The 17,055-nt window shown below is 39.1% G+C and overlaps 1 protein-coding gene and 1 non-coding gene across 2 annotated transcripts in view; both read right to left on the bottom strand.

Annotated features, from left to right (window-relative positions):
* The window catches only part of syt6a (synaptotagmin VIa), a gene marked incomplete at its 5' end in the record, with an annotated part of 36,189 nt that extends 19,933 nt beyond the window's left edge, over positions 1 to 16,256 (bottom strand). The window contains one exon of the mRNA XM_038721800.1: positions 16,226 to 16,256. Within this exon, the coding sequence (XP_038577728.1) occupies positions 16,226 to 16,256 (31 nt within the window). The remainder of the gene's footprint in view (positions 1 to 16,225) is intronic.
* On the bottom strand, positions 3,964 to 4,036 carry trnar-ccu. The gene has a single exon. It is a non-coding gene; the product is annotated as a tRNA-Arg (tRNA).
* Positions 16,257 to 17,055: the final 799 nt, after the last annotated feature.

Genomic DNA, 17,055 nt, shown 5'->3' with positions numbered 1-17,055 from the left:
CAGTTGGTGGCTATATGATAATCATTGTTCCTTTAAGATATTTTGGTTTAAATTCTGAATCATGAATTCCATACTGAATTGTTTATCTGGTGTTGCAGTTTTATTTCAAGAGGAGGATCCAAAAAAATAAATAAATAACTGTTGACAGGGCCAATTGCTTTTTTAAAGTGAAACATAATATTCAGCACTCCAATAATTTCCATATAGTCCCTAACAATCCTCAGTGATCAATAGCAATAAAAGGACTGCTGTGTCTTTTACTGTCACCTCATTTACCTAAAGGCCAATGTGCTGGTGCCATCAATGCTTAAGCCTACAATTTTTATTTTTTTGCTTAGACTTTATTGATCCCACACTAGGGAAATTCACTTGTTACAGCAGCTCCAACACAACAGATAAGAAAATACACAATAACTCATGCTCTGCTTGTCACACATGACTTTGGATATTTCCTACCGAGTTAAAAGTTAACTTTCTGCCTCTTCAGATTAAATTTTTATTCCTTTTGACGGTAGAAATTGTTTGCCAAATTAATATTTATCTTCACAAAATGGTTGCTTATCACCCTCCAGCACCCGCAAACCCAAGTTAAAGTAATTTCAGCTCAAATATTAAGTGTAAGAGGATCATGTACAGTTGGCTTGTTATTAGTAGCTACAATTTGCAGAGAAAATTAAACTGGTTCGGGAAAAGTACACTATAAACAACGAGCAATGACATTTCATGAAGTGCATCGACTTTGCACAACTGATTTCAGCAGAAAATGTTCTTTGTAGTTAACTACAATCTCCTTAAATTGTAAATGTTTCCCAAACACACTTGTTTCAAAGCTGTCAGTAGTGGCTTTCCTGTCTTCTTTCCCTAAGGGGGGAAATAATACCCTCTAATCTTGATGTGGGTACCTCAGCCATTTTTGGATTTCTGTATCCCATGGTGTCTTTTTCAGAGCAATCGGAAAATCCCTTAATCCCTCAGATCCTCAAATCCTAAAGCCTGCAACATCCGAAGAGGAGTTTAGACCCCAGCAGATCAGCCGGAGGTGTGAAGATGTATTTCAGGCTGTGGAGAGAAACATTATACTTCAACATTACACCAAGATGGGAAAAGTTTATGGGAAATTCTCCAAATTACACTCAAAACAGTATGTCTTAGTAATTATCATCATACAATACTTAGACACTTACTAGTAATTATTGATTGCTTTAATTTTGAGTTCATCTATCTGTATAAATAGAAAATGTAAACAAGTTTTAATGACTGCAATGATGAGTAAACACTAGCAGGGATGGATAACAATGTTTCTTCCAGCTTTTTATTACAAAGTAAACATCCAGAGTTCTCAGCTATGCTGACAATAACGATAAAAGAGACAGGACCTGTAAATACACAATAGATAACCTTTTTCCCATTAAGTGAACTTTGCAGCCTTAAGCGAAAAAACAGAATATTGGGTAGTACGTCAAATGCATCAGTACAAAAGATTTGGGGGATGCACCTTCTTTGCAGTATCCGCCTAAAACCATTTGCCGTTGTTGTCATTCAGTCTGGTTGACAGTTCCACCCTGCAAGGCCAAGATATACTGTCAAGTGGAAATATGTTCAAATATTTTAAAGCAGGGTGCTGTTTTTTTCTGTCTCAGTTTTGCCAAAATATGTGACAGAGGTGTCTTGTCCAGGAAACTGCCAGGGTTTTCAGCTGTCCAAACTTAGTGACAGCTGAAGGATGTAGAATAATAAACATTCAGCTTTACTCATCCCCATAAATTTAAAATAAAGAGGACATAGACCTCAGATTAGTGCATGTATGATTTCTGAACATACAGTAACAGCTCCAAAAGGTGTTCAGAATCAAGCGTTGTTAATTCTGAATGCATTAGGTCTGGTGGAGAGATGAGAAGATCAATACTACTCTCATACATACTCTATACATATAACGCTATAGCCAGCTGCTGTTTAGCTTAGCTCAGCCCAAAGACTGGAATCAAGGAGAAACAGCTAGCTTGGCTTTATCTAACGGTAATAAAATCCACCTACCAACACCTTTAAAGCTTACTATTTAACACGTTCTATCTTGTTCCTTAAATCTGTACAAAACAAATGTGCTAATTCTTATGCTAAACTAAGATAACAAACTGCTGGCTGTAGATTTATGTTTCATAGACAGACATGAGAGTGATATAGAGCGCCATTTTAAAGGGACAGGATGTAGTTTTCAGCAGCCACTAGCCATGCAGTTTTTAGAATGCTATACCGGAGATTGCATCACACATGCTGGAAATTCAGGTAAACTTTTACTGCAATGTTATAGAAGGCTAATATTTTTATCAGCTTGACGTTGAACTTATCCGTTCTTGTTGCATGACGCCGTTACACTGACGGCATTTAGCCTATTTGATACATTGGTGTTAGCTCCCTGCCACTTTAACAGGAGGCTCAGCAGCATAGCTAAATGGATGATAATGAAACAGTTAGTGACCTAGACTGAAAATTATTAATGAGATTGTTGCCACACTTTATAACATTTAGACCACAGTAAGTAACATTACTGTAGTGAATGGGTCTTCCATGGTGTTGTTGTCCTGTGCCTTTATGTTGCATTATTGTATATTATGTGGGTCACATAAGTTACAGCAACTGAGATGGTAGAGAAGATGTGTACCTGTGTATCGTAAAACATCAATAAATCTAAATTGAGCTGGCTGCCCCTGTCTTGCATCACTATAAGCTAGTATAAACAAACCACTCCACGTTTGCTTTGTACCGTTACATCATTTCTTGTAGGCTTTGCAAATGATAAGCAACTGCTCGGCGTTAGCTGGCGAGTTAATGTTATCTAAGGTGTCACAAAATCACAATATATTTCACATGCTTTGCAGAAATGTAAGGTTTGTCGATTTCAAAACAAAGCGGAGGTCTCTCTGTGACTCGAGCCTTTCTGATGTTGACTGTGTTCCACCTGAAGTTGATCTGTTTCTCGTTTGGCCTGACTGGCTTCAGCACATAAAACTGTTTTGTTGGTTTTTATCCTTACTGAGTTTGTGCGAGCTCACCACGTGGGGAAAGAAACTATTGCCACAATGTCAAAGATAAGGACATTTTAACAAAAAAATCTACTTGCTGTAAACCAGTAAAATTACTGTTTAGAGCTATTCATATGTGGTATTTATCCTCATGTTCTGAATTTACAACACGCCACAACATCTGTTGGCTGCGGCTAGCTAACATGACACATGGGATTCCAGTAAAGCCTAGTTCACGCTACACGATTTTTAGCCAGATTTGCCAGTCAGTGAGATCGGCGACCGTCAGGCTGTGATCAGAGGAAAATCAGCGATTGATCGGCGGCCGTCAGTCATTATGTATGAACTACTCAACGATGCATCAAAACATATCAACACATCGTCTGCCAGATATCTAGGATGCCAAATATCTGGAGAAGTCAGCCAACTCGACATCCACATCCAGCCGATGAGAGCAGGCAGCTACTTTTTCACTGCAAAACACTTTTTACTGCTTCCCGCATGCGCTAATCCATTATCCCACCCATATCCTTTGTCTTTATAATTGCTATCTTTATAATAACAAACAGCTGTTTTGTGTGTAGGCTTGCGTCATTTCCCGTTTCACATTTCACGTGTGTTTTCTAGACAAAACGTGCTTTGGAAACCAGCGTCGGGTGACAGAGCTGCTGTCAGCTTGTGTAGTGTAGTACCCTCTGTCACGATCAGTCATGTAGTATGAACACCACAACGACTTCAAGATGGCAAGTTGTGTTGTGTAAACAGCACGGCCGGCGCTGAAAGTCGTGTAGTCTGCACGAGCCTTAAGGTAACGTCTTCAAATGACTTCTTTTGTCAGATCAAACATTTCAAAGTCAAAATTGTGACATAGCAGAGGATGGTTTCGATCCATCGACCTCTGGGTTAAGGGCCCAGCACGCTTCCGCTGCGCCACTCTGCTACACACCTCAGATGGGACTCGAACCCACAATCCCTGGCTTAGGAGGCCAGTGCCTTATCCATTAGGCCACTGAGGCAGCCGCACAGCTGGCACCACTATGTGCAAGCAGTGTTCACACTGTAATCCTTTGAGTCAATTTTCTATGGACAGGGATGGTAGCCTTTGTGTGAAGCAAAATAAGGGAATGTGCCTGCATGGGTTTAGCGCCTGTGTAATGATGTTCATTGTGTCCAACACTGCAGACTAATTGTTGTTCATTTGGTCTATAAAACGTGAAACATTTAGAAATGCCCATTTCCTAAAGCTCAGTTAACTGTCAAAGAGGACTAATAAAAACAGCAAATCTTCATATTTTAGAAGCTAGAACCTGTTGATCAACGTATAATTTAATCGACAAATCGAGTATGTTTCAAGAAATACACTTGGATGTTAAAGATGGAATTTCTCTAGAACTGATCAAGAAGCCACTGGACTTCTGTTTGCTCTCAGCAGTAAGTCTTTATAATTCCTGTTGGGTTATGTTTGTTCTTGAGAGCTCTATGTCATTAGCCAGATTTCCATCCAAATGTAACGCATGCTTTAACAGAGTTTCGAGAAAATCTACAAAAGAAAATGTGTATTAATAGATGTTTCCATCAAGTACCGTTGTCTGATTACTAAGAGTCGGTTTGTGGAGATAAAGAGCTGGTTCCAGAAATTGTCCAATCAACATCGATGAATTCTTTTGTGTATAGCATGCCCATGACAGTTTTCCAGAGCCTAAAGACTAGTTCACACTACACGATTTTTTACCCGATTTGCCGCTAGGCGAGAATCCGAAAACTGTGGTCGGGAGTAAATCAGTGGTTGATCGGCAGCCGCCAGTCATTATATGTGAACTACTCAACGAAGCATCAAAACGGCTCCCCGACACATTTCTGACACATTGCTGACGTCTGCCAGATATCTAACATGCCAAATATCTGGAGGAGTCGGCCGGCTCGACATCCACAACCAGCCAATGAGAGCATACAGCTACTTTTTTACTGCAAAACACTTTTTACTCACCTCCAGCTCTCTCTATAGCTCAGACAATCCCTGCTACCAGCATGTGCTAATCCATTATCCCACCCATATCCTTTTTCTTTATAATTGCTATCTTTATAACAAACAACAGCTGTCTCGTGTGTAGGTTTGCGTCATTTCCCGTTTCACGTGTGTTTTCTTGGCAAAACGTGGTTTGGAGACCAGCTCGTGTAGTGTGTGACCCCTGTCTCCTATCAATCACATAGTGTGAACGTCACAACGACTTCAAGACTCCTGTCACAAGACGGTAATTAGTGTAGTGTGAACAGCACGGAAATCGGCCGACACTGAATGTTTTCGCAGTCTGCACAAGCCTTTACAAATTGCTGCACAAAGTTAGCGCTTGAGGACTTCTGCGCTCCAAACAATCAACAGCAGCATGAGTTAAGACCACTTTTTATTGTGTATGTCATTACTGACTTTACTTTTTTAGTCTGAGAAGTTCATGATTCCTATTAAAGTATCTTTGACGTTAAGGAGTACTAAGGAGCATTACAGTTTTCAACTAACAGTAATGGAATGTGATCATCAGTCATATTGATTTATATTTACTTTTTAGAAAAAAATCTTTCGTCACATGGAAGGCTTGTACTCTAAACCTTCTGTTCCCACTGTCTGAGTTTTCTAATGGACTTCAGAGGGTTCATACAATGTGTCAGTGCTCACGCTCAATAATCCACCCAGGAATGACTCTCAGAAGCTGTTATTTTCTCCACAAGTGTGAAGTTAATCAAAGTGCAGTCTCTCTTCTCCTCTCTAATCCTCTAAACGGTTCAAAAACTGTTGTCATCTATCCAAGAAAGTTAAATATTAAATTCATTACAAAATTTAATATATTTTGGCCAGAGCACATTTTCTGTAGTGTCAAATGTCATTTGATTGCCGTGTTCTGTGGCCAATCAGAAGCCACAGGAGAGCGTTGCAGCGTGCCTGTGAGTGTCGAGTTCAGTCCAGTATTAGCATCTGGTCCTATCACACAATTAACCTGCTTGTTGACCAGGAGCCCCTTTCTCCGTCGCACAGCTTTCAGCATGCCAGGTTGCCTTTACTCATGGGGGCTGTTTCCAGAGAGCAAATATTGAAATAGATTACAGAGCTTCACAGGCCTGTTAAAAAGAAAATTAAAATTGCAAAAATAGAAAGATTTTGAGTGGTAGATGTTTACAGTTCAGTTTAGTGTGATTTATTGGCATGAATGTTTCTTGTTTGCAACAAAATCAAAAAAAGTGTATATTTAAAGATGACATAACAAGATTAAATTTAACGGTTATAAATTACAAAAAACAAAATGACAAACACAGATACAACGTAAACTACAAATTAAAGTGAACAAGATTTAGTGTAACAGTTGGCTGAGACACTCCCTGAGGTTGTGACACAGGGTCACATACTTGAAGACTAGGTTTGCTGTATGTCCTTCTAGGATTATTCTTAATTTATTGTTATCTTCAAGTTCTTTAAAATCTGCTTTTATATTTATCACATTTCAGGAAAAAAAAGTGTCTCTGTTTCCACCCCACTTACACTGTTGCATTTCTGTTGTCATTTCTGTTACTAATGAGAGATATAGGCTACTACTACATTAGCAATTAAAATACTGTACATTGTGACTTTCCGGAGGTAATCCTCAAATGAACATTGATTTATAAGACTATGGCACTAAATTGTACCGTCTAAACCATCTAATTTTTAAAACGCAGTAACTGATCACATTTAACAGGATTTTCAGACTTAAAAATCAAACATTTGCACCACCTTCCGATCGATGAAGAATGTGATTTATTGTACATAAAAAAAGATTTTAAAAAGTATATAAAGACATACAGAATTTAAAACATTTAATGGTAAATGTGGGATATGTTGTATATGTAACAAATACAGAATATTGCCTGCCTTATCTTTTAGAATATAGAACAGGACATGTTCTGTGCAATTTATGTTTTCCTTATTATTGGAAGCATATATATACAGAATATGTCCTTATATACCAAGTACATGTTGTGAAAACTATTCCTGCTGATAATGTTATATAATCACTACTTTTAACCCTTTTTAGACATAGAATATGTAACGGCGCTGGCTTCTATCTGTTATCTGTAGTAATGGCTTTTTGACATTTAGATATACTGTAGGTATTTGCAGACATGAAGAGGACAAAAATTGGCACCTGGTGCTTAAAATCAAGCAGTGTAATTGCTAGAGATGTTCTTGCAAACCAGTTTCACGTTGGTTGCATTAATATCCATGTGTGTTAAACCTAGTTCTTTGTTTCTTGTATACAAACACTACTGGATGTGCGCGCATTCAGGGTGGCAAAACCAACATGGTCTCATGAGATATACGTACCTCTGACTACATTTTTGCAGCGCCACATTTACATACCCTCAGGTACATTTTGCCACAGTTTTGAGAAACAAATGTCCACTGGGGATGCTAAAGAGAAGGACTGTACTGGAACACTACGATCACATTAGAGATGGGCTGTAGTTGACTTTTTGATTTTTATTATTAAAAAGGCCTAATCCTCAGCTTTTATACTTTTATATAAATATACTATTTTACAGTAGTGAACATGTGTATGTACTGTCACACCCAGCTCTTGGGTAACAAAAACGGGAGACACATGGGTAAACTAAATAACAAATTGATATATTCTCTTTAGTACCCGAGAGTATGTAATTGTGGCGCTGCAAAAATGTAGTCAGAAGTACATATATCCCATGAGACCAGGTTGGGCAGTCAGAAGACTATATTCAACCATTGCAATCAACGTACATTTTGCACTGTTTGTAAATTCTGGTTGACTCAATAATAAACTTCATTTCAGAGTTGGATCTGTTTTATATTTATTATTATCTAGATTATTTTTACAACATGTGTGTATTTGCAGCAGGTCAGCTGCACTGAATCTTATATTGTTCAAGTCAGCTGTTAGCCAGAAAGCTAAAGGAAGAATGGAGAACGAGTGAGAGACATTCTTTCCACAGCTGTAAGTATTGCCATTATTGTGTCACAGTCTTATGATGCAAAGAACATTGTTGTCCGTTGTAAACTCTGTGTGACCAGCAAAATGCTTTCAACTGCAAACAATTCTACACCTGATTTATTGCATCTACTAAAGCAGCACAGAAACGTGAAACTTGTACAAAGAAACTCTGACCGCTATTGCCAGGAGAGAGCGGCGTTAAGTAATGTTTTGTGTTTTGTAAAGTGTTGTTCAAAAAGTCGGGAGAGACTTGCTTTATTTTTTTTTTCATTTCAGCCGCTGGCGTTAAGAAATGTTATATTGTAAAAAAATATACTAATTTCTCCTGGTATGAATATGCTATTAGTTAAAAAGTCGGGAGAGACTTGTTTTATTTTTTTTATCTTAGCCAGTGGCATTAAGAAATGTTATATTATAAAAACTATACTCATGCTGTTGTTATGAATATGCTATTAGTTAAAAAGTCGGGAGAGACTTGCTAAAGGCAACATGCCATTGCCCAGCCACCTGACGTATGGTACATCTGCATCCTACCTGATCCATCATCCTCCACAGCCTTGTCTCACAGTCATCCTGTTGCTCGCATAGCGAGTTATAAATATTATATCCAATATGAAGTCTTATGATTTGTTTTATATGAGATGTGGAGGAATAGAATATCATAAACCAGCCTGGGTTAGAATCTCTATAATACAAGAACTCATGAGACCAGCGGAGCAGGTGGACTGCATGATGTTATCAAGTAATAAAGGCTGACAATTTACGACATTACAAGGGTGGAGAACCTTTATCGGTTTGGCCCATGCTTCCTGTATGGCACTACATGGAGGTTTTCATTTCCAGAGGTATCCCAATAAAGCTAACAGGATGCAATATGGCTCCTGTAAAAATAGCTTAAGCTCATTTTCAGTCTCAGTAATTTTCATCACCAGGGATTTTAAATGGATGTGCTACATCCATTACAGAAAGAAGTTTTAAGCGCCTGGTATTGCACGATGAAAGCTTTTGCTCTGCTCAAAAGGCTTCATTGCTCTGAAATATTGCATTGTTAATCATGCTGAATAAATATGACTTGCAGCTAGGTTGTCGTGTGTATAGAGAGGGCATGAGTGATGCGGAGGGAATGGGAAGACACTATAACTTCTTAATGTCTCTGATTAGGTTTAGGAAGAATATGTGTGAGAAATATAATTGAAATGGAAATATGTTTTGGCACATTCTTAAAAGCCTATTAAAATGTTTGATTGTTTACCAGAGGCTGCGAGGGCAATGGATATTTAATAGAGTTTGTTTAAAAGACAGAGTTGGGCAATAAAAATGTGTACATTACACAATGTTAATATGTTTTATTATTGTTGGTGGTAGGAGAAGTAGTATTTGGAAGGAATAGTTAGACATTTAATTTTTAAATGTATCTGAAGAGAGACAAGCTGTTGCTAACCATTATGTTAAGCTAAGCTATTCGGCTGTGTCTTCATATATCCTGTACAGATATGAGAGTTTGACATAGTTCGACATTTTAGGAAATACACTTGTTCACTGATACAACTCATGTCTGTACGCCAAGTATGAAGCTACCGCAAGCAGCTAACTTGGCTTAAAGACTGGAAGCAGGGGGCAACAGCTAGCCTGGCTCAGTCCAAAGGTAACTAAATCTGCCCACCAGCACCTCTAAAACTCACAAATTAAAGGGAGAGTAAGTGATTCTGCCATTCATTTGTAATTTTAAAAGCCCTCCTAGGGACAGGCATTGGAAATTAGCAGTAGCTATACAGTACATGCTGGAACATTGTTGTACAATTATCTATATTTATAGCATCTGTCAAATAAACATTATAAAAAACAAAAAAACAAATTCACCCCTTCCTTGAGTGCTCCCTCAGAAGCTCCATCCCAAATTTAAAATCTGTGAGGTTTCTCCAGTTTTGAAATGCCTTCGGCCTTGCCTGGTCATATAACTTTCTTCAGTTTATAGTCTCTAGACCTGTTCCTCTTTGGCTGTTTCTCAGTCTTATTCACATTGCCTGGAGTCCAGCATGTTTGAATGTTCCGGTGTATAGAACTCTCTCTACCACTGCTCCTGTGCACCAGCAATAGCACCACCTGATTGGCTGGAACAATGTTGTGGGGAAGGTCTACACCACTTTCTTTGTTTTCCATTTGCAAAGCCAGGGGTGTCCAGGAAAAACTGGATTCTTTACTTCAGTTTCTGCTGGTTTTCTGGCAACCGACCCACTGCCTTTTGATTCCTTTGTCCAGCAGATAAACCCCCGTAAAACCATAAAATTGTCATCTTTGCACAAGATAAAACGTGTCAATTAGTGAGCTTTTAAACCTGCTGGTACACAGATTTTTTTTAACCTTTAGACAGAGCCAGCTGTTTCCCCCTGCCTCCAGTCTTTATGCTAACTAAGCTAAGCTAACCGGCTGCTGACAGTGGCTTTATTTTTCTTGTTTGGACACGATTGAAATCAATCTTCTTATCTGACTCTCAGCAGGAAAGTGATATTGCAAATGTCAAACTATTCCTTTAACAGGTAACATCTTTAATGCATGTGTTATTCAGGCTTCATTTTTACATTTCTCACATCTACCCCAAGTTTAGCGCTCAAGGACCCATCTATTTATGCTCTGTAAACCCCTCATACAGTAACAAATGCAGCCACTTCAGATTTCTTTGGTGGGGCAGGACCTTGGTTTGACCTGACCTTCGGCCTTGGGGCCCTGACTGATGGCAGTAAACAACAAGTCAGCATGAGGAAATGATGCATCCATCACTCTGACTCTGTTGAATCAACCGAGGCCTGACATTTGGAACCCACATGCTCAGAAGCCAGTCGTCTCATGATGCATTATGGCTCAGCTGATAACAAGAAAAATGGCAAGCACAAAGTGTTCCATCATGAGGGGAGCGTTATCGGGTTAAAAGGAACCCTAGCTTAGAAGTACAGTGCATTATTGTTTAAAACTGAAACATCTACTGCTCTACACTTACAGAGAGGCAATGAATTAATCATTGATTAATATAGTTTCCCATATTTTCTGTGAGAGTTCTTTATATGGTTAGTTCAATTCAAACAAAAACCCATTAATTAGCATTTTTCTATCCTGTAAAACATTCTGGGACGTAACCTTTTTATATACAGTCTATGGAGGTAACGCAGAAACTGTCCTAATAGACTTTTTGGGAAGAAACCTAAACTTACTCTACTATACTCTTCTATATCCCAGACAAAAACAGAGTTAAACAGTGCCTTTAGGGTGTTTTGGTATTATATCTGCTGGTGGTGTTTGGGAAGGGATCACGGTGTGCTATAACAACATCAGGTTGTGAGGAAAGCTTTGGTAGCTTCAATGTGAGTTACAGTAAGAAGCCTGAACCTTAATAAGATAAAGGCTTTTAAGCTTGCTGCCACTCATGACTGTCTGGGATTATTTATTTAATTTATATCCTTTCATGTTTAGATAGAAAGTGCAATTATGAAGCAATTTAATCAATATTTTGTTGAGAAGCTATATGAAAACGTTAGGGGTTCATGAGATGCATGGTTAAGAAGAACAAAACAAATAACTTAAATTTGATTTCATAAATTTAAATTCTTATTTCTAGGTGTTTGATGAGATTTCGTGCCACGAGATCTTGAGATTTTAAAACATGGCGATATTTCTTGTTGAGGTGAAAAGCTGTCTCATGATATCAGCATGATGGAGCGTGAGGGTGAAACTAGCCCACGCCACTATTAAATCGTTTGTGTGTGGCAGCATTTTTGGTACCTGTTGGAAACAATAAATGACAACAGACTGAAAGACAAGATTTGAACAACATGTAAGCAACATTTTAAAATACACCAGCATTGTTTTGCATTTTGTAACTTTCAGTTCAGTTTGACTATTTTTCCAGTCATCATTTAAGATTTATTAAAAATAGTGTTAAAATATTGTGTCATGGTTCTCGTGAATCCAATATCGTGTATCCTCTGGTCTTGTGACCTAAGTGTATCGTCACCAGAGACAGTGACTCGAGTTTGAGACTCGGACTCGAGTTACACTTAAGTCGCACACACGGTGACTTCAAACTTGACTTGAGACTCGTCCTCAAAGGACTTAAGACTTGACTAGGACTCGAGGTACGGGACTCGTGAACAATGCATGCTGTTATTCCCCTCTCCGCGTTACCTATAACCTACCTACGTAACATACTATGTATCTGCTGCGCACGGCCAGTGTTGGGCAAGTTACTCAGAAATTGTAACATATTACTAGTTACTTATCCCTAAAAAAGTAATAATATTAGTTATTATTTATTATTTACTAGTTACGTTACTCATGACGTTATTATATTACTTTCACGACCAACCCCCGCCCACTCAACAAAGCAGTGTCTCCCAACTTTTTAATCATATTCAAAACAGCAGAGAGGAGTGTTTCTTAATGCCACCCGCTGAAATAAAAAATAAAGCAAGTAAATCCTGACTTTTGAACTACTGTTTTTCATGTAGCCTATTTATAAGAGCAGTTTTCAGTGTTTTTACAAAACATTATGGTACTTAACGCCACTCTCTCCTGACGAGTCCAAACAACAATGGCAGTAGTGGCCGGAGTTTCTTTCTATAAGTTTCACGATGCTGTTCTGTTTTAGTAGATGCTTCACTAAATTAAATGTAGAATTGTTTGTAGTTGCTGGTCGCACAAAGTTTACAATGGACGACAATGTAGTAACGCAGCGTTACTTGGTTTAATAACTGGAATAATATTACTGTTTTGGATAAGTAATCAGTTACACTACAAGTTACTGGTTTGTTATGTAAAGATGAATGAGCGTTTGTTTACTTGCCAAAGTTGTGGTAGTCGATTAACATAATCATTTACGTCCTGCTAGCTGCCATCACGTTAATTATTGATACTGACTAGCTGCAAACAGGTTACAGGTTTATTGTTGATCATGCGACGTTACAGTTTTATTTAGTTAACGTTACACTGGGTTTAAAAGTCTGGCGATGTGTTGACTTACAGTAGTTAATAAGCTGTCATTAATTGCATTGCACATTACATGGTTGTGCTCTGTAAGTTGAAAAACAGGTTATATTTACAGAATCCCTTATAGCTTTGTAGTGTTCTAGCCTGGATTGAACGTAGCAGGTGATACAACATTCATTATAACAACGGATGACTTGAGACTTGACTTGGACTCTAGCTCAGAGACTTGTGAGCATCTCTGGTCACCCCTATTTATTTCCAGTCTGTTTAGAGGTCAAAATTTGTGACTTCATGACTTCTGATGCTTCACGTTTGGGGAAAAAACTGATGATTGATACTGAATTAATTAATCAATTCATCAAAAATAATTGATATTTGATTCCCAAGACAGCTTGGTTAAAAAAAAATTATGTTTTTATTTCACTCAGTATCATACCTTAAAGGGTGTAGGCCTTTCACCAGATGTTATGTCACAGCTCTCTGACATTAATTAACCCTGTCCTCATTTTTTTCTTTTAGCTGTGAGGGGAAATGGCGTTTGGCTGTGCTACAACTACTGAAGCCATAGAAGTTAAAATAAAAACAAAAGAGTGAAAATAATATAAATTCTACTTTATCATTCAGGAAATATCAACTAAGTAAGTCGCAGATTATTCTGACGTGTTACTGAATACAGCGTAACACCAGCAGTAGGATGAGGCAGAGAGCTCCTCATTCTCAAGTTATGAAAACTGTCAGTTTTTACTTACTAATCCTAACCCTAATGTGATGGACATTAAATACATTTTAAAGCAAGACACTTGTTGAAGGTAAAGCTCAAAGGGGACTGTGCTTATGCTGTAGCAGCTCCTAAACTGTGGAAAAATCTACCTCTGCCCATTAGACAGGCTTCTTCACTGTCTGTTTTTAAGTCTCTTCTTAAAACCCACCTCTTTTCCTTTTTTGAATGTATTTATTTTATTGTTTTATGCATCATGTGAGCTATGTATTTAGTGTCTTTTGTTTATTTTTCTGTACAGCACTTTGTGTCCACTTTGGTGTTTAAAGTGCTCTATAATTAAGTTTGATTGATTGATTGATTGGTGAGTATCCTTTGGTGATGCTGGTGACAACGATGTGTTTGTGCCTACATATACAGATTGCAGATGCCAGAAAATCTAAGTGTGATTGTAAATTAAAGATTTGATAAGGGATCAGTAGGCCAAATCCTGGTATTTTAACAACTTGGAACCAGACCCAAAATGGAACCGGCTATTACCCATCCCTACTTGCTAAACAGCCATTTGCATTTCAGTAGCAGCTTATCCCTGCATAGCTTTTTCTCTCTCTAACAATTCAGAGATGCAACATTTGGTCACATCAAACACAGAATTCTCCCTTTCTCTCAGGTGCTTTATTTAACATTCGCTTCTTGTGCTTCCATTGTTAAGTGGAGCAATCATTGTCAGCAAAGCATATCCCCTTGTTTACAAGAGCAATATTGTTTCCCCTCATGGACGACTAGGGCTGGGGTATTGATCCAGGCCACAGGACTGTCAAAATTCAGCCCAATTTTATATTGTATTGAAACAAATTGTTCCTGGTGGGCACCCTCACAGAGCACAGCATTATCTCACCCATCCTGCAGCCGTGCATTCCCAGCTGTGTGCTTTACCAGAATTATCACACCTCTGCGCACTATTGTTCACACACTAAGCTCCCGCACAGGGACATTTAACAGTCCAGGCTTTGTGAGTGACATTTTAACAAGAAGTCATAAAACATGTCACAGGAGAGAGGAAAGAAGACAAATGCCAGAATCCCTGAATCCACTCACAAAGAAAAGCAAACGACCCCTGCGGCTATCCTGATCACACACAATCATGTCAATACCGCTCAGTACACACACACACACACACACACACACACACACACACACACACACGCAGGCACTCAGGCACATGCGCTTTGTAACCATGTAAATCTGCACACATCCAGAGCAGAGACACATCCATAAACACACACACACAGCCTGCCAGGAAGGGCCACCGGGGTCCAGTCATGGCAGGAGCCAGTAGAAAACTGATAAGGCTGGCTGGATTTGTTTAATTCAGCCTTCTCCCAAAGCTGCTACTGCTGGAGGGGGAGGAAAAAAATATGACTGCACTGTGGGAACAGGTGATGGGAGGCAGGGGAACCAAGTGAATCGCAGAGACGAACATAACCACTGACAGGATTAACACTCGGCTCGACATAACGTAACAGTTGTACAATTTTGTATCATACGTTTCCAACAATGCTTTTTGATAAATTCAAGGCAGGAATCATTGCTTCTTAAATCATCTGAAGTACTTTGAATCCTAAGCGACAACATGGCAATCGGCAATGATGGCAATGATCAGAATGCAATTTCCTCACACTCGGGCTGACATGAGGCACAGGGTATCCTGTTGTATCTCTCCTCCTATTAGCCTCACCGCTCTGGCGCTTCATCAAAGTGTCATGATGCACGTTGATCAAACCCAGCAAGAGCGAGGAGGGGAAAAAAGTGACATAAGCATGTGCGAACAGAAGCAGACAGAGATGCAAATAGTAAACAGGCACGTACACACAAAGCAGTGACCTGACCTAACATTTTACACCATGCAGCCGATTACATCTCTTCACCTCTGCCAGACAGGTGGAGTATGAAGCATAAAGCTTTAGTTCAGTTGTTGTTCAATAATTGATAAAAGCTGTGGAAAGGACAAGTCAATTTCTCACCAGGGTTCAGACAGCAATATAATGGGCAGAGGTGTGTAAGACAGAGGCGGAAAGTGCAGCTGCAGACATCCACTCTAATCAAATATTAACATGGTGCTTCATAAATGATAGAGAAGAGTATGATATACTCGGGAAAGGCTGCCAAAAAAAAGAGAAGTAGTTTTATATCAGCATGTATTATTCAAAAGTAAATACACACTGTTAGTCAAAGATTACCAGTTGAGATGTTACAACAGTATTAATGACTGATTAACAAATAATAAAAGCCACTGCTGCATCTGTCTCATCTGCATCTGAGAGCGATGCGCCGTGTGTCTCACCCTCTCACATCCCACAACAAACTGACAACCTGCAACCTGCTTCAGAGCACCTCAGCAGCAGTGATATCAAACCAGAGAAATCAATCATCAAAAGCGAACAAAGAAGACAAAAAAGACGCACAAGGCATCCGATTTGACCCACTGATTCAATCTGCTGTGACAGCTATGTACTCACCAGTGTCTCTCACTTTTCCTTTCTTGATCTCTCACTCTCCTCTCTCTCTCACTTCTCCCTTCCTGTTTCTCTTTTTCTCTCTGTGTCTCTTTTTCCCCCACCCTTACGCTCTCCTCCCGATCCTCTCCCTTGCTTGCTCCTGAACAGAATGAGCCTCCACCGCACTCAGGAACCCTGTTTCTATGGCAGTGTGAGCAAGCAAGCAAGTCAGCAGGATACTGTAGTGCAAATGTCTAGGGGCAGGTCCCTCACTCAGCCCAGCGAACAGTCAAACAAGCTCAATAGCCTCTCACTTCAATCTTGTTGTGCTAAAACACCGCAAGCCACTTCAACTTCTGTTGCGGAAAGCATTGTTGAGACTAAACATGCCGTGAAAGGGCAAGGAAAAGAGAAACCTACTAAGGAAATATTTCTTGGCTCTCTAAAAACACAGGCAATGCAGCAAAAGAAGCATGCATAAGTTTGGGAGCATGAATAACCATGAAGGCATCCTCATAAATATCAAAGCTTTTCTTTGAATAGATGTCCAGATAACACATTCAAAGAGTTGTTTTTATTTTTTATTTTTTATTTTTACATAGAATGAGATTAGGCAAATGCGTCATGAGGGATCAAAAGGGATCCTTTTTTGATGAGCAACACATACAAGCCTTGGCTTTGTTCTGTGTCAAGAGAGAGCGCCGTAAGCTGCTGTGATGGAACACATGTACCTCCATGTACTGCATCAAGAGGCATACACCATTTATTTAATAAGCATGGGAAAAATTGCACCTCACACTGCAGTTCTGGCCGTGGTCATGCGACATTGCAGCACAATCAGTACAATCTTC

The sequence above is a fragment of the Micropterus salmoides genome, unplaced genomic scaffold (genome assembly GCF_014851395.1).
Source record: "Micropterus salmoides isolate LMB-PRFRI ecotype aquatic unplaced genomic scaffold, ASM1485139v1 Ms_hic_scaffold_16, whole genome shotgun sequence".
NCBI classification, from domain to species: Eukaryota; Metazoa; Chordata; class Actinopteri; order Centrarchiformes; family Centrarchidae; genus Micropterus; species Micropterus salmoides.
The sequence above is the reverse complement of the archived record's forward strand: the minus strand, read 5'-3'. Positions and strand labels throughout refer to the sequence as shown.